The sequence below is a fragment of the Mauremys reevesii genome, linkage group 16 (genome assembly GCF_016161935.1).
Source record: "Mauremys reevesii isolate NIE-2019 linkage group 16, ASM1616193v1, whole genome shotgun sequence".
Taxonomy (NCBI): domain Eukaryota; kingdom Metazoa; phylum Chordata; order Testudines; family Geoemydidae; genus Mauremys; species Mauremys reevesii.
The window spans coordinates 7410061-7427836 of NC_052638.1; the positions used below are offsets into that span (position 1 = coordinate 7410061).

A 17776-nucleotide genomic window follows, 5' to 3' on the forward strand; every position below is an offset into this window, starting at 1 on the left:
GATTGTTCTGTCCCCTGCACACGTGTAAGGGTGGAGGGAATGCAAGGAACTTCTCCCTTCACAGAGCCCCCATGCAGAGGCCGGCCACAGTTGCAGTCCTCATGCTTCGCTGAGCATAAGGACTGTTTGGGTTGTTTGGGCTGCCAAATCTGTCTCTGGGGGTGGAGAGGAGGCATGGCCATTGCCCTCTAAGAGCAGTGAGTCTCCAGAAGGCACTGTATCACCCGGGAATTCCTGCACTGCATGTTGTGGGATGGAGTGACTCAGCACCACCCGCATCTCAGGCTGCTGCTTCATGTCACAGTTTAGCTGTCAGGGGGTGTGTCTACACCTGTGGCTGGCCTGTGTCAGCAGACTCAGGCTTGCAGGGCTTGAGCTAAGGGGCTGTTTAATTGCAGTGTAGCGGTTTGGGCTTGGGCTGCAGCCTGAGCTCTGGGACCCTCCAACCTCACAGGATCCTAGAGCCTGTTTTCCATCCCAAGCCTGCATGTCTACACTCTAATTAAAAGTCCCTTACCCAAGCCCCGCGAGCCCATGTCAGCTGGCATGGGCCAGCTGTGGGTATGTCTACACCTACTGTGAGCTAAGTCATCCACCCACTTCTTCTTTAGTGACTTTTATTTACATTGAAGTTATGCATGTAGCATAGGTCAGGATCTAGCCGTAGATTATCTGTCATTGGAATTACACATGTTCATTTGTGCATTCCTACGGTTTATTGGGTACCCAAAGTGATGGCATCAAGATACTCCCTGGTTCTGGTTATGATTGGAATATCATGTCTCCAACAATGTGGCAACCTCCATCTCTTTCCCAGTTCCATCTAGCAACATTAGCTTTCAGACAAAGCCTGTATTGGTTGAAATCACAGTACCTCACAATAAAAATAAATATGGTCCAAATTGTGTAGATATTCTGAATTCTAAAGTCGATTTGCCATGAAAGGTGATTTTTTTTTAAAAAACCTGTTATTTTTCTTCTTCCCCAAGATCTGTATTACTTCCTGCTAGCCCCCACGCTTTGCTACCAGCTGAATTTCCCAAGACAAAAGAATTGCCGGCAAGGCTATATCATTAGGAGATTCATTGAAATGGTGAGAACAAGGCATTGCATTTAAACCTGTCTGCTTCTCTGCTCCCACTATCACAGTGAATGTATCAGACCTTGAGGTTGCACATTGCATGTTACCCTGGAGGCTGAATGTGACAGTTCTGAGCCAGGCATGATTTTCCCATTATATTTTACAAACACAGGTAAGCCATTTCTGCTGTGTTAAAAAGATTTTCTTAGGCCCTTCAGTCCCTGGAAGGCTAGAAGAATGTCCTAGGACATCCTTCCAGCTCTTGGTCTGCCATCCCGAATGCATCCTAAAAACGCAACAGCCAGCAGTGCTACCTGAAGCCTCTTTTAGCTTCATTGAGGCACGTTGTGCTGTACTTGTGGTGTGAAATGTCATCAAATTAACACAAATTTCAGATTTTTTTATTGACATTTTTGCAAAAATGTCCATTTTTCACAAATCCATTTTGAATTGCCATCCCCGTCTTTAGAACACTCAAATGAGAAATGGGGTTTGGCTTTCATAGATTGTCTCTAGAGGGGAGCCCTCTTGATGCCCCATGTTGCCACTTAGAGCCCTGTGCCGTAGCAAGTCTTATGCTAAAGGTTCCTTTTACAGCCTGTAAAGTGTTGGCCATTGGGGTCACTGAAACTGGTGAGAGGTCTCTGGAACTCTCCTGTCTCCAACCAACACAAAGAGCAAAGGATCAAACGTAGCATCCAAACATGGACCCTCCATGTATAACTCATTGCATTGCCACTAGTCCATCAGATCAGCTGATCTTTGGTCAGTTAATGCAGGAAATACATGAAAATGCAGATGACGAGATGAATCCTTGTATTTTGAAGATGTGGATGTTTGACATCTTGTATTAGATTGAATAATATGCTGGGAAGCATGCCATTCACTAGATCTTCACTAGAAGGCTGCAGCACGAGATATTTTAGTGTCAGTTGTACTTGAAGATGCTGGGGCGGTTATGGTATTTGAATACAAGATAGACTGGAGATTTTGCAGTGATGACCCAGGATACGGTCAACTCAGCCTAAGGGAATTAAGGTTCCAACATCTTCTTTTGTTGTTTTCTTTGCAGATTTTTCTCTTTCATCTCATGCTGGGGCTAATACAGCAGGTATGTTTTTTGTCTGAGGTTAAACCCCAGGGATTCAGCTACCATGGATAATGAGGACTCTGTGAACCACATATTCCCCCTTAATGCTATAAGCTATTTAGGTCTGACCTTTACCACTTCATTTTCTTTACTGTCAAAATAAGCCCCTGCATCTACCTTAATGCCACAGGATTCTTTGCTGCATCTACCTTAATACTCACACAATTTGGAAATAGCTCAATCATTTAGATTCCTATCTTTATCTGCTTAGACTGAGGCTATGTCTACGCTACAGCACCTCTGCCAGCATAGCATGGATGCAGTGTCCACAGACAGAAGGAGTTTTGCTGCTGCTGTAGGTACACCACGTCCCTGGCCGATGTTAGCTGTGCCGATGTTAGCACTCTTCTGTTGGCATAGCTGTGTCTCCGTCACCCCTGACTGACATAGCTGTGCCAGGACAAGTTTTAAGTATGACCCAAGCCACAGTTACTGCTCAGTGAGCTACCACGAGATCACAGTGCAGATCTAATATAACAAAGTAAAGATGATGAAGTGTCGGGGAGTGGGGTGGGGCGGGAGGGGGGGAGTTCTCCACTCCTGTTAGTTGTGTTGCATGCCCCCCACACCTGCTACCTTGCTCCTCTACAGCTGTCCAGCCTCAAGTTAAGCACTGGGAATCCACCGATGCTTGTGACTGAGCGAGTGTAGGGAAGGCACCCACTGCGTTCCTCCTCACAAGAGGATTGTTAAACTTGTTCTGCCGCTTCCGCGGGCTTCTCCCCATCTCAGCTGCTCCTCTCACAGCGAGCTGGAAAACATTTAATAGCAAAGATCTAAACTGGGGGGCTGGGGTTAAATGGCAAAGGAATTTCCACTGGGACCTGAAGACCAGTCAGGATTCAATGAGGAGACTAAATCCTCCACCAAGTGCACAAATATCCATGCCCCATATTGGCCTGTTTCTAAATTTGTTCCCAATTCCTACCCTAACACCCAGTTCATCAGCTCATCCCATTCACTCTCTGTCCTCAGCAGTTGTCATCTGCCTTGTTGTCCAGTATTTTCCCTTCCATGATTTGCTCCAAAATCCTTTTGCCTGCAGCGGTGGCAACTGAGTGCCGTGAAGGAGGAGGATTCACTTAGATGAGGATTTTTTTCAGTAATCAAGCATAATTTGAAGTGGATTAGTACAGTTCAATAATCCATCTAGTAAACTACTAACTTTACTAATGCACATAGAGCTCTTATTACTGCATGTTCATCTAAGATGCCACCCTTTTGCACCATGCTAGCAAGGGCTGAGGATTCTTTACCATGCTGACATACCCCCAGACATTTGATTGCATACCGTTTGCTCACAGCTAGAGAGAGTACAAGTGCTTTGTACCCCCAAGCTTCAGAGAGACCTGCACACACTAATGCAGGGGGATACAGATTCCAGCCCCATGTCCAAACTGATGCTGAAAGCATTCTAGAACTTCATGGTCTTTTCATCCGAAAGGAAGTGCTACCCACGAGGACAACAATAGTCAGCTGGCAGTTTGGGATGCAGCTGTTTAGCAGGGTGTCAGATGTCCTCCCAGCTATTCAGTTGGTGTGACAGCCTCAGGAAGGGTTTGTATGCTACACAGGCTGCAGTTGTGCTTTTTCATGATAGCAGAGACATAAAAGAATGAGTCACTTTACAATGCCTTCCAGAAAGAACTGTTTATACCCTCAATTCTGTGTTTATTTTTTGTTCCAGTGGATTGTACCAAATATTCATAAATCAATGAAGCCCATAAATGTAAGCAAATCACACCTGGTTATTTTCTTGAACTAAATTCTGACTCATTCAGACCAGTGCCAAGGATAACATTCATCTATTTTGTTTATTTTTGCAGGAAATAGAGTCTACCCTGCTCACAGAATACATCTTAAAACTAGCGGTGAGGTCAATCTGCATGCGTTTGGATTCAGGGGTTAACCTGATGTGCAGCTATGAAAAATTTCCCTTTGGAATAGAAAACAAAGGAGATTTGGGAATGCTAGGAGTCCAGTAACCATGCTAAATATAGTCCCTTCTAGCCCTTTAATCTCTCTTAGGGTTTTATATTGCTGCCCATCACCAAAGCATCTGATTGCCTTCCATGTAAAATCAGTAGCAATAGTGAAGTCCCTAGTGGACTTCATGGAATCCCTGGCACGTCTCACTTTTTGGAGTCAAAACTTTATTTGAGGTATGGTATTTTCTTTTTTTATTGTTGTTCTGGGTAAGGGTCATTGGGCAGAAGAGGGTATTAGTGTTGAAGATTATTGGGTACAAGGGGGTGCCAGTGTTGTGTCATTCTTACGGTGGAAATACTTTTTTGAAGAAGAAGGTTTTGCAGCATTTCTGGAATACCCTCACATTCTGGATTGGCCAGTCTCCTCTACGAGTTTATTCCATAGGCAGATCCCCTCAGTTGAGAATGGTCTGTCCCTACTTCTCATGTGCTTCGTTCTGGGCTCTGTGATCTGCATTGTCCCAGAGGAGCACAGCTGTTGCCATGGTTCAAAGATCTAAATTCGATCTTCAATGTAACTAGGCTTTGATCCATTAATTGCTTTGAAAATAAGGACCAGGGCCTTAAATTGGCAGCAGAAGCTAACTGGGAGCCATTGGAGGGGCTTGAGCACTAGGCTGATATGCTCACAGCAGCCTAAGCCATGGAGACGGTGGGCAGCTGTATTCTATACCATCTAGCGCTTGTGCATGGTTTTCACATTCTGCTTCAGATACCATGAATAACAGTAATTCAGCCTGTAGGTGACATGGGCATGGATCGGTATTGGCAGGTCCTCATCTGGGAGGAGGGGACAAAATATCCTATGGAGCTGGAGTGAAAACCCTTGTGTTAAGTTAGCAGTTATTTCTTTTCCCCAAACACTTACCTCCCTCACTGATATGTGGGAAAGACCGCCACATCCCTGGTGGAGCCCTAAACCGTCCTCCACTTTCCCGTTTTACGCTACGTCCGTTCATAGCTGGGTAGCGTCCCCTTCCAAGGCCTGTCAGCAGTCCCCGTGCTTCTGGCCAAGGAGGCCTAAGCAGCATTCCCTTTGGATCCATTAACACCATGAGAGGTTGCTTGTCACGTGTGTGTGCTCTGCCTCCATAGCACTAAGCCCCGTTGGTCGTTATGGCAATGGGTTGATATCAACATCTTTTTTTATTTGCTTTAAATGGATTTAGTACTTGTGGAAGAGGCCAGCCTGTCAGTCCTGGAGATTGACATACTTTGTGTATCCAGTTGAACTGATGTTGCACAGGAAGGAACAGAGTCCAGTTCACTCTTAGCTGGGTTGCTTCTGCAGAGCTATGTCCCTGAAGTCAGCAGTTATGACTTAATTCATAAGTCCATAAGTCCTTAAAAGGGCTTAATTCACCTCTCCCCTTCCTTGGTTTTCCACCAGGAAGCTCCACTGTTTTTGGTACAGTTACTCCTTATTTACACCCATGAAAGTAAGCAAAAAATCAGGATCAGGAAACAGATCTGTTTGAGTAAATCCAGCTTGAGATGATCACTTTTCAGAATAGCACTGCGTTTTGTCGGGATCTTAAACTGCCATCATGTTCCATTTGATCATATCTCATCCTGAACTAAACTGAGAGCAGAAAAAGGTATTATGTGGTGTCCTATGCTTGTTAGTGTATCAATGGGAAAATGTAACCATTTTAGAAAAAAAATACAAGGGGTGGTATTCCCTTGATGTTCCCCTGGGAGTTACACATATTCAGTGATTACATTACTAATTGCATTAGTTTTACTGAAGTTGTTATGGGGTTGTACTAAACAGCAAAGCAAAGCCCATTAAAAAGTGCTGCTGTTACACTCCCATTGTGGCAGATGTCTGGAAATCTGAAGTGAAATCCAAGCCCAGCTGAAGTCAGTGGCAAAACTCTCACTGTTTTCAGTGAAGCCAGGATTTCGCTCTGTTTTGTTTACTGCAGTTTTCTAGGAACAGAAAATTGCAAAGCTCCTCTGTGAATTCCTGGGAGACAAACGGGGGCTGGAAAACATGCAAAGAGGCAGACAAAATCAACTCCAGTCTAGATGTGTGTCAGAGAGGATGGCTTTGTGACCTAAGCATCGAGTTTGACTTAGCTAGATTCCCTGAAATCTTGAGGATTGACGCCCAAAAGGGCCACTGCCACCCTTTACTCTTCCAATGTACTGTGGATAAATTGAGTTTTATGCAATTTCCCATGTGCAGATCTTTCAGATAAAACCTCAGAAGCCAAGGTCCTGTCTCTCCAAAATAGAGATTAAAGATCTCAGGTCACTTTTAGAAAGTCTAGCGATTTGTCCTGTGTCCTTGGCCAAAATATCCTCTTCCACCACTGTTACGCAGACTGCTGGGTCCCCCTCATCTGCCGTGCTACCTGAGAGCTAGCAGTCGTTCAGTGGAAATGGCGGTCTATACCATTCTCTAGCTTGTTAAGCACTTTGGGATCCCTCAGGATGAAAAGTGCTATGCAAATATAAGGCCTGGTCTACACACAGATTTTGTCCCAATATAATTATTTTTGGTTAGGGGTGTGCTTTTTTTTTTTTTAAACTGAAATAGTTATTCTGGTTGAATCCTTAGTATAGTTTCAGGTATAGCTGTAGAAAGGTGCTTTGTACTGGCATAGCTTATTTCCCTTCCTGTCTATAGTAAAATGTATACTGGCATAGCCCCTTAGCGTGAATACACTGACAGAAGGAATTTTTATGCTGGTGTAGAAACACCGTCTCCCCAGACGACGTTAGCTATGTCAGCAGAAGCACTCTTCTGTCGGCACAGCAGCATCTACACTGGGGATTTTGTCGGCATAGCTAAATTGCTAGGGGTTGTGGCTTTTTCACTGACATAGCTATGCTGGGATTAGTGAGTAGACCAACCCTAACCAATACTGATAAAAGCACCTTTATTCCAGTCTAACTGCATCCACCCATGGGGGGTAGTACTGCTACATGGTGTAGTTGAAGCGGTATGTCTTGTGTGATGGACAAGGCCAAAAATGATATTATCTCTTACAAGAAAACAGAGAAAACAAAGCATTGAAGGTGGAACCATGGTTAATGGATGAGTATTTCCCTGGAGGGTACAAGAGGAATGTAGTTGATTCATTCTAGTTCATATTACATTTTTATCCACATTGAAGATAAAAAATCTACCCTGCCCTCCCACATTGAGCCATCTCCTCAGGGCACGACTCAGTCCAGATCTATGAGGAGCATTGGCACAACTGCCTGGAAAAGTTTGTCTGTCCTCTGCCTGACTCCAGCCAGTTACTCACTCTCTCAATATTCGCTAGGTTCAATTCCAAAATTACCTCATTACACACCATAGGCCCATATAGTTTCTCAGTTTCCTATGGAAACCCTGCCCTGCCTTAGTCTACGAGCTTTATTTATATTTGAATAATTTCCATGTGTTTCTTTATATTAATCATATTTAAAAGCCTGTCTCCATTGCATCGCTTGCAACTGGACACTTTAAATCCAGAAGGTAGGTCTCTTTATGAGAGCAGTTGCTGTGGCAAGGGCCAGTTTATATCCGATTCTGTTCAAGCAGTGCTGGAGGAGTTGCAGTGTACGGCAGGGAAAGATTGTTTTTATTATGTTCCCCACACAGGTGCCAAATCATTTCATCTGGCTGATCTTTTTTTATTGGTACTTTCACTCCTGCCTCAACTGCCTTGCAGAACTGCTCCGATTTGGAGACCGGCAATTTTATCTAGACTGGTGGTAAGGTTTCTTTTACCTCTTCTCAAAACAGATCACTGTTGCTTAATCGAATCAGCCTGCTCTGCGTCATGCTTAATGTCAGTGGGGAGACTGTAAAATTAACATTCCAAAAAAAGAGGAATCTGATTGGCTGGCAAAGGTTTTACCTGTACAAGTATCTAGCATGACGGACTGGATTTCTGTAACCGTTAGTCAGCATTGTTAGGTAACAATCAGGGCCAGCTCCAGGCACCAGCTTATCAAGCAGGTGCTTGGGGCGGCAACTCTGGAGCGGGGCAGCCCTTTCAGGTGTTCGGCAGCAATTTGGCGGAGGGTCCCTCACTCCCGCTCGGAGTGAAGGACCTCCCGCTGAATTGCCGCAGATCGCGATCGCAGCTCTTTTTTTTTGGATGCTTGGGGCAGCAAAACCCCTGGAGCCGGCCCTGGTAACAATGGGGTTGGGGAAAGCAAAGTAAGGAATTTAAAATACGGATGTAGATGCTCTGTTGCTTTGCACCTTGTGCAGTCATTTACACAATGGAAAGAGGATGTTAAAAGGTTACCTAATGAGACAGACAGTGATTTACACCACACTTCGCACACGTGTAAGTGACATCCCTAGAATCTGCCTCATAAACTTTTACAAATAGACTTTAACTTTTACCACTATCTCTGCAGAACTAGACATTGAATCTGTTCAAATAAGATTCAGATAAGGTCCACAAATCTAGGCTTCACCTTACTTTGGCTAATTCCCTGTGGAAGCAGGAAACAGAAGCCAGCAGCTGAAAGTAACAAGTGTTTTGGCATCTGTTTCTTGTTTCCACTGCCATTTGCACAGGAGGTGGGCTTGTGAAAACAAGATACAGGAGAGTTCTAAAACAAAGTCTACACTTTAAACCATTGCCTGATTTTCACTGATCTGACCTCTATTTGCAGAAAAGCTAGTAATGTTAGTATCACTAGCAACTGATAGGGATTCCAGGGCTGGCTTTTCCTGGCAAGATCTAGTTTGCATAAGTAGCTCAAAAGCCTGCAGTACTTCAGTTTGGAAAGGGATAGTTTTCATTTAAAAAAACAACTTTGGGTTCTTTTAAAAAAATCAAATTGTTTATTTAATTTTCAAACAGTTGTACCCGGACATGCCTACTTTGCAGGTTCTGTAGTTGAATTCTCTGTGCTTTTGGCTTTCAACCTGGTAAAATGACACACCTTCCTGTATATTATTTATATATATGGTACGTGCATCATAGAATATAGAGTAATTATTCTGTTGATACTCACTTCCTAAGCATTGGTACAGAAAATACTTTAAAGTTGTTGGCACACAGAGATGTTAGTTACAGCCTAACTCTGCTGCTGCTGAGAACAGGTGCATGCATGTATACAGTTAAGCAATGAGTCATGGCCTGCAGGGGTGGAAGGGATGTTCTGCATACTGTGGATGGATCAGGAGACATGAAACGAGCACGAACGATTTCAGCCTCCCAAGAAATGGCATAATCCACCTGTAGTGTCTGAGTGGATTTACGAGATGCAGGTTATGAAAGGGATGTAAAGAACCGTGATACTTTGGTCTTTGTTGGGCATTAAGGAGATGAATTCTTTTACCAACAATCAGAAAGGTGCATGTGTAGAAAGTGCTCCAAATCCATTCCATAGATCTACTGGTCTAATCCCTGCAGTATGGGGGAAAATTAGGGCAGTGATTTCAGTACAGTACATAGGCTTGTTGCAGGACCCCTAGCAGACTGGGTCTGCCTCTGAGTCACATTGAGTCCAGGGTTCCCCAATTTCAGCTGGAGGCAGGAGAAGGAGCAGTTGGCAGGGCTTGACATGATGCTGTCTGCAGGACCCAGTTATGCAGGTTTAAGGCATAGGCAAACTAATCATGTGCCATGGGCCCAAATTCATGGGGTAGGGCAAAGGGACCCCCGAGCATGGGGTCACAATGCCACTCGCTCAAATTTGGCCTGGCCGTCCCCTCTCCTTCCCCACCCATCCTGATATAGCGGCAGCAGGCCAAACCTGAGTGGCGCTGCGACCCCGCAGGCCAGGTGCCTAGGGCTCATTGGTGGGTTGTCTGCTTTGTCAGTCAGGATGCCCCATGTCATTCCTGCTCTGTCCTACTCCGATGCTCCCCTAGGAGCCTTGCATCCTTGTCCCATCCCCTCGTGTCAGGAAGGGTGATCAGTGATTACATTTCCTGCTCTCCAAGCACAGAGACTACACTCCCCAATTGGCTTCCACTGATGCCTACTTGTTACCTAATAACAGAAACAAACTCCATTAACCCAATGGCAAGTCACTACCCCCAGGGACAAATACTTCTGAAGTGTAAATATTAAGCTACAGCATTGCCAACCCCAAGTGTTCAAAAACCATGAATCAGGCCTTAAAAAACATTAGATTGCTCAAAAATTAGATTTAAAAAAAATCAAAACTTTTGGCTCTTTTTATTTGCTTTCTGGTAGTTGAGTCTTTAGAGTCCACCTTTTCCATTTTTGCTCTGCAGATATCAGGGCTAGAAACTTATTTTTTTACAAAAAGCTGAGATTCTCCCATATTCATATGACTCTAGGAGCTGGAGTTTTAAGACACACACCAGATATCATGAGACTCAGACACTGTCATCTCATTGTAAGCTCCATGTGTAAATTCTTTGTAACTACAGTATAACTTAAATGTAAGCTAGCTCCATAGATACAGCATTCAAGAGAACCACAATAGAGTGTCATCAGGGTATAAATAGTCACTAGAATGTCATCAGGGTAAGTTCCGTTTGGATGCATAATCTTCTGTTGCTGGTATAAGCATTGTCAGGAAAACCAGCATGTTATACTCCAGAAGAGTGGGTGAGAGGCAGGAAGTGCAGTAGGTGGTGGATACCTCTTCATCATTTTGATTGACTATCCACCTATCTCAGGTTGCCAAAGCTGTAAAAAGGAAAGTAGGAATGGCTGCCAGTAAAATTAGGTAACACTGAAAAGTTTGAAGTGATATTATGCCCTGCGGCATCTGCACAAAATGTATAAAGGATTCATGCTGATCAGGTCTAGAAAATACGAGGTGTGAGATCTGCAGGAAGGAGGGGCTATTTTCTTTCATTTTTTAAAATTGGGTTGCCATTCTCAGTCATCCTTTAAAATATCTGGAGGAGGCACGCTAACCTCTGCAGCTCTTTTAGATACTGAATTTAGCTGAAATAAAAAACGACTGGCTTTCAGGGCTCTCTCTTCCCTGTATGTTTCCATACCCAATACCTTGCCTTTCCTTTCTACAATTTGGTCTGATAACTGATTCATTGACAATGAGAGACCTAAAGGATTAAACTCATTGTCACAGTTCAAGGCAACTGCACCTGTATTTCCCCTCCATGGTCCACCAAGGGCATCCAGTTCAGACTTCCAGCTCCCAGTGTCACCTCTCTCTTACATCTCACTCCCTTCCGACTAGGGATTTTAAGGCTGCACAGCTCTCTGGCTTACACTGAGATATCCCCAGCAAGCCAGATTGCCTAAAAGGCCAGCGCCTGTGCTGTCACACACAGCACTTAGTGGTTTCATAGCCTAGCAGAATACATCATGTGTAGGGCTCCGTGTTTGTCACGGAGGTCGCAGAAATCACAGATTCTGTGGCTTTTTGCGACCTCCGTGACTTCTGCAGCGGCTGGTGTGGTTGACCCCAAGGCTGCCCAAGCACCTTACCCCGGCGTCAGCTGCTCAGGTGGCCCCAGGGCCGGCTACACTGAACACTGCTGGAGCGGCTCTGCAGCCAGCCGCTCGGACAGCCCGTCAGCCAGCTGCTGCTGGAGCAGCCCTGGCCCTGGAGCCAGCCGCACTGGCCGGTGCCCTGGTGGCCCCAGGCAGCTGGCACTGGGGACTGCCTGAGCAGTGGCCGATGCAGCTGGCCCCGGTGATGGCCTGAGCAGCAGTCCTGGGAGCAACGGGAGCAGCCACAGCTTGGTGGCTGCCAGCAGCGGTCCCAGGTGGCTGGAGCAGCGGCTGGCCCTGGGGCTCCCCTCCCCCGCGGCGGCTGGAGCAGCACCCTCCCCCCCAACATTCAATCATGGGTATTTATGGTATAAGCCACAGACAGGTCAAGGGCTGTGATTTTTTGTTTCTTGCCTGTGACCTGTCCATGACTTTTACTAAAAATACCTGTGATTAAATCACAGCCTTAATCATGTGCCATCGTTAAGTGTGAAATAATTGGCTCCCAAGTTCTAGATCTGGTACAAATGATGAGCTTACCACTGGAGGGATATATGCATGCAAATCAACTGCAGAGTAGTTACATGTGTGAGTCAGTGGATTTAACTGTACAGTACTCCAGGGTGCACTCGATTTTTTTAAAACCCTTCTACTGTAAATAGCAAGCACTGCATTTATTTCTGACTCCAGGGGTTGCAGTACAGAGAATACCAAAGCCCTTATCAGGAGGTTATTTCAGTAGTGCCATGGAAAATGCAGTTGTAATCAGCAGATTGACTGAGCTGCATTTTGATTTTTGGTGAACCAAAATTGGTGCTGAAAAATGTGTGTCTGGTAGAATGGGGGGTATGCTCTTCCTTCTGTGCTATACAAAGACATCCCTTCTGCTTGTTCTGTTCTTGTAGGAATGCAGACTCCCTCTTACAGTTCTGGTCCAGGTGGAATATCCCCGCCCACAAGTGGCTAGACAGGTACAAAAATGAGTTCTGCATTTTTCAGTTAAGATTCAGTTTCATTTAGGAGATGAAATATTGCTGCTGGGAATCAATAATAATAAATAACTGATTTTCTTTGTGAAGGATTAAATCACCATGAATGGGTCTATTCGCCGGCTGTTTCACACCAGTAGTTCTGCTGGCTTGAAATTTAACTCTGAGGTGTTGCATTAAAGCCTTGACATTTAGGCATAATTAATGGGTGCGCTTTAAATTTCAGGTGGTCGTGGAAGAATAGCAGGGTAGTGGAGGAAATGGAATAGTTTTGTTAAGTTCAATGCTTTAAAATAACTGTAAGAATCTAGCGTGTGCTGCTGAGAAAGGGATCTTCAGGAATAATACAGCAACCCTATAGACAAACTCTGTCCCCTCTGCAATTTGCAGGGGGTTCTGGTCTGGGCAATTCCAGTTGTGGGGGATGCAATTTGGGAACCTCCTCCTCATCAGGGAGTGTGGAACCCTTTTGCATCACAGACCTGTGCACCATGAGGGTTTCCTTGAGGCTTCACGCCAGTGTGTAGCTGGTCAGGGATGGGCCAGGGAACGTGCAGAATGGTGGGTCTGCCATTCCCAGTCACTTTGCCTGTGCAGATGGGGTATGTTGGCGGCAGGGGCTATTGCGGGTGCAGTAGCAGGTTGGGAGAAAGGATTCCTTAGCACTGAGATTCCCCAGCATGCAGCCCAACTATCCCAGCTGTACACTGGCTCTTATCTGGTTCTACATCTCAAACAAATAGATTCTGTGGCTAGTCAATGTCCATTGAAACTGGTAGCTCGTATAGTACCTTCCGGTACAGGTTCAAAAGGCTGAACAGGCGATTATGTGTTCCAGCCTAAAAGCCACATTCACTTTGGAAGGATAAATAGTGACCTGTTAGTCCATTAGGAACCCGTAATATTTGGGGCCTGTGCTAAAGTGACTCCTGCTCCCAACGAAGCCAGTGCTACTCCATTCGCACGTTACCTGGGCATGACCTGACCGAGTTCCTTGTTATGATGGTCCTGTGCTGCCTAAGCCACAGTAGCAGGGTAACCAGTCTGAAGAGCTGTGTTATCTTTCTAACCCCGACAGTGCCGAGAATCATACACCCTGACCTCCTTAACACTGCCCACCACCAATGTACTGTGCAAGAAGCAGGGCCACTCTTGTAGGTAAAAGCTATTGCCAAGATTTTCAAAAGGGGGTTCTAAGCTCATATTTAGGTAGCAAAATAAGTGGCCTGATTTTGATTCAGCTGACTTCAGTAGCAATACTGGTGCTCAGCACTTTTGAAAATCAAACCAGGCCACTCATTTTCAGTACCTTAAATATGAACTTGGAAGCAACATGAATAGCCCATTTTTTAAAATCTCGGCCTATTTGTGTAATTATATTTTTGATGCATGTTCATTAAAACATATGGAGGAACCAGTAAGCTACTAAGATCCATGTGGAAGCTCACAGAACCCAGGAGAGTCTATGGAGGTTGCAACTTCCCTTCCTAGCAACATACCAGCAACAGCCAGTTCCCCTTCTCCCTAGCTCCTTCTGTCACTGCGTAGGGCTAAAGGGCAGGAAGCTAATGAATACTGCGTTTGTAAATCAGAATAGTTTTCCTGTGGGCCAAACGCTGCACTTATCCTGGCGGGAGGGATAACCCAGTGGTTTGAACATTGGCCTGCTAAACCCAGGGTTGTGAGTTCAATCCTTGAGGAGGTCACTTAGGGATCTGGGGCAAAAATTGGTCCTGCTAGTGAAGGCAGGGGGCTGGACTTGATGACCTTTCAAGGTCCCTTCCAGTTCTAGGAGATTGGTATATCTCCAATTATTACCTTATTACCACTTATTTACTGATGTAAATCTGGAGTATCTCAAATGACTTCAGTGGAGTTACCCTGGTATAAGATACATCTCTAGCTCTGCCAGACTAATACAGATATTAATGGCTGACTGACCAGGAAACAATGTAAGTAACTTTTTCCTTTGGCTCGTGTACATAGACATGTCTACAGGCCCTTGCTGCATCACGGCTACGACAAATGGCAGGCCCGGCTGACAGTATTCCTACTCTCCGCATGTTTCTATGAGGTAGGTCACAACAGCGCTGATCTGCCAGTTCTAAGCACTAGCAAGGGGGCACTGTCCTGAGACCACAAATGACTGCCATTGACTTTTAACAGATCTGTCACTCAAACTGAGAAATCGACGAAGATTCTACTGGTCTCTCTTCAATAAGAGTCTCTTCTACAGACCCCAGCCTGGGCTGTGTGGCCTGGGTATGCAAGCTGAGAAGCATTTAGCTTATGGGAGTAAATGTACTGGCAATGTCAGTGGCAGTGTAAGTTAGACAGAAAATGTGTTTAAGTGCCAATGTAGGCTAAGCTTCAGCGGTCTGGTATCCATCAGGTGTGCAGAAGGAGTCTCATTCCACTTCGTCAGACAGCGACCCAGGGCCTCGTAAGGGATGTGGCTATAAAATGGGGTGTGGTCCGTTAAAAAGAGGGCATGGCCAGAGGTAAGTGCTACTGAGGCAGGTTAGCAGGTGTAGATATGCCAACTTCCCAGCCTAATTTTTTTCCGGAATAATTAACTCCTTGAATGTGGGACTCTTTCCCACTGAAAAATACGTCACTGGTAACTGATGATCCACCCAGTGCTGACGGTGCACAGGTTTTTTTAAGGTCTGTGCTGCTTTCCTCATTCCCAGTTTTCTCAAGCTCATTTCACAGCTTAACACTAGCACTGGGCCCCTGGGAAATTCCACTGTTTTAACATTTCGTAACACAGGCTCTGAGTCACTCTATAGCCTGCACTGGCACCGTGAGCCCAGTTCTGAAGAGCCTGCTGAGGTGTCTGCTCCTGTGGACTCATGCAGCCTTGGGGATAGTAGAACAACCCTATTCCTGCAGACGGTGGGTGGCTGCATGACCTGTTAACCTGCCACAGCCTCTTTTGCCTCCATGGCCAGGGGCAGCATAGGTGCAGTTACTGCTGCCCTAGACACCAGAAACACCTGCTTTGTGACCGTCAGAGATTGTCATGGGGGAACTAGGCACAAGGCTGACAGGGCCCTTGCCAGAGGCAGCCCAGCACCTGTGCAAGCCGTACTGCTGCTGCTGCATGCAGGGACGGGGCCAGAGGGCTAAGGAGACTTCCCTGTGTATACTCTTGGTGCTTGGCATTTAGCTGTCCGAATGACTGTGTTTTAGAACTAGACAGAGCACGTGAGCTCAGGCTGATGCCAGCAATGCTGGCTGTCCTCTGCCCCACCCTGGTCCCTATGGTCAGGGTACTAGGCTGGTAGTTCTTTACGAGCTATGCATCTCAGGAGGCTTTCTTTCCCCTTCTTCACTCCTTTGAATATGAAGGGAATTTATCAACATCATTCCTTCCTCAGGAAAAAGCCTTATTGAAGTCATGTCAGGATCGGGCCCATCATACTCACATATCCACTGCTTATTATAGTAAAGAGCAGAGTCTCGTAGTCTCCTTCAGGGCAGTGCGCCTCAGATCCCTGCTTTTGTCTTTTTCAGTATCTAATTGCCATCCCACTGAAGATGTTCCGGTTTTGGATGTTTTTTGCTATGGCAGCTCAGGTATGCAAAGATGGAGACTCTGCCAGTGAATGTAAATCTAACAGGGGAGTGGTTACCAAGCTCTTTGTACTGTTGCTGCTAACTAGCCATGATCTCTGTAATTAAGGCATGAAGCTTTTTAGTTTAAACCACGAGTAAAAGCGTTGCCAAGTCCAGGGTTTCTGGTGTTCACGCTGAGGAGCTACACGACAAAATGTTTTTGAGCTGTCGCTTTCTGACATGCAGTAAAGATGTTAAAAAAACCTGTCCCCCAGTTTTATTTTTATGGCAAAAAATGCCAAACATCAGATGTCTTGGCTTCTAAACCCCTCGCAGAGAAAATTTTCCTTGTTCTTTGGTTTCTTTGGTATAATGTTTAGAGCCATTGGCAATCTGAGAAGAAATGTGCCAAATTCTGCAGTAATTTAACCCTGAACAGTTTATAAAATCTTTTTAAGCCAACAAGAAGAAACCTTATTGTGGTCTTGTAACCAGCTCAGTAAAAGTCGCTCAGGCCACCTGTTCTACACTATAGCTCCACCTGGGTTTAAAACCTGTTACATTTTGAGGGTTAATTTCCTCAGTCTAACAATTGCTCTTTTGCTATGATGGTTTGTGTGGTGCAGAATTTGTTCCCCCCTGAAATCTTCTGATTTAATCTCTCCCTACCTTTAAAAACCATCTTCAAGGCCTTCTGTTCCAACAGTGACTTTTAGTTTGACATCTGTTGGCTTTCTGTATAGGACCTTTCCTTCTCCTTGTGACTGTTTAGTTGCTAAGCTATTAGCAGGTGGGCTCTAATGATTTTTTGAATTGTTTTATTATTCTGTGCACATGCCCAGGACACTTTGGCAAAGGGACGTGTTAGAAATAAAACGAGTCACTGTTGTTATATAAAAGCAAATTCATTTTGTCCCTGTTCTCTAGTTAAGGGCACTTGCACCATTTAGAAAACGGTAGGAACTACTGGGAAGACTATTGTTAGTGACTGGTGTTTGCTTCTCCCTACAGGTCCCACTGGCTTGTCTAATGAAAAGGCTTTTTGGTGGTAATTTTGGCAACATCTTCATGTGGATCAGTCTGGTCTTGGGTCCTCCCCTCATGATGCTCTTGTATTTTCATGACTATTACATCCAGCACCATCGGAAGGATTCAAGCTGGAGACTGTTTTTTTTCTAATCGACCCCAGTCCTAGTTCCCTTGTGCTCTCTGTCTGTCTGTCTTTATGTACGACAGAGGCACCCAGACTTAGCTCAAATTCGAACCACAGATTGAAGCCACCCTTTTCTTTAATATGGGCAGGGTGGCCCGGGCCTGCAATGCTCCATCCGGCCACTAGGCTGGAGATAGAGACTTGCATGCTGGTCTCCCCTGCATATTGAAGAGGAGTGAGCGCAGAGCTGGGTGGGCCACATGTATTTGTTTACTTTGGCCACCTCTGATCCCTTTGTCTCTTCAATAGAAAGTTGATCTGTGGCTCCCGCAGGGCTGACTTTAAAGAAACCTGCACAAGGTCCCTGAAAGGTCTGGTAACAGCTCTGGAGATAAATATACATTGTAGTAGATGCTCTTTATTCATATTAAAGTCCTGCTGTTTATGAGAA

General features: G+C 45.2%; 1 protein-coding gene across 13 annotated transcripts in view; it reads left to right on the plus strand.

Moving 5' to 3' along the window:
* LOC120384334 (diacylglycerol O-acyltransferase 1-like) overlaps positions 1–17776 on the plus strand; it is a 41700-nt gene extending 23924 nt beyond the window's left edge. For 12 of the 13 annotated variants that reach the window (XM_039502881.1, XM_039502879.1, XM_039502880.1 and 9 more), the window contains 9 exons: positions 990–1093; positions 2154–2192; positions 3919–3960; positions 4058–4102; positions 7818–7930; positions 12528–12593; positions 14598–14685; positions 16131–16193; positions 17184–17776. In XM_039502881.1, the coding sequence (XP_039358815.1) occupies positions 990–1093; positions 2154–2192; positions 3919–3960; positions 4058–4102; positions 7818–7930; positions 12528–12593; positions 14598–14685; positions 16131–16193; positions 17184–17351 (728 nt within the window). In that variant the 3' untranslated portion in view covers positions 17352–17776. The remainder of the gene's footprint in view (positions 1–989; positions 1094–2153; positions 2193–3918; positions 3961–4057; positions 4103–7817; positions 7931–12527; positions 12594–14597; positions 14686–16130; positions 16194–17183) is intronic. The other variant, XM_039502882.1, reaches the window with a different exon arrangement.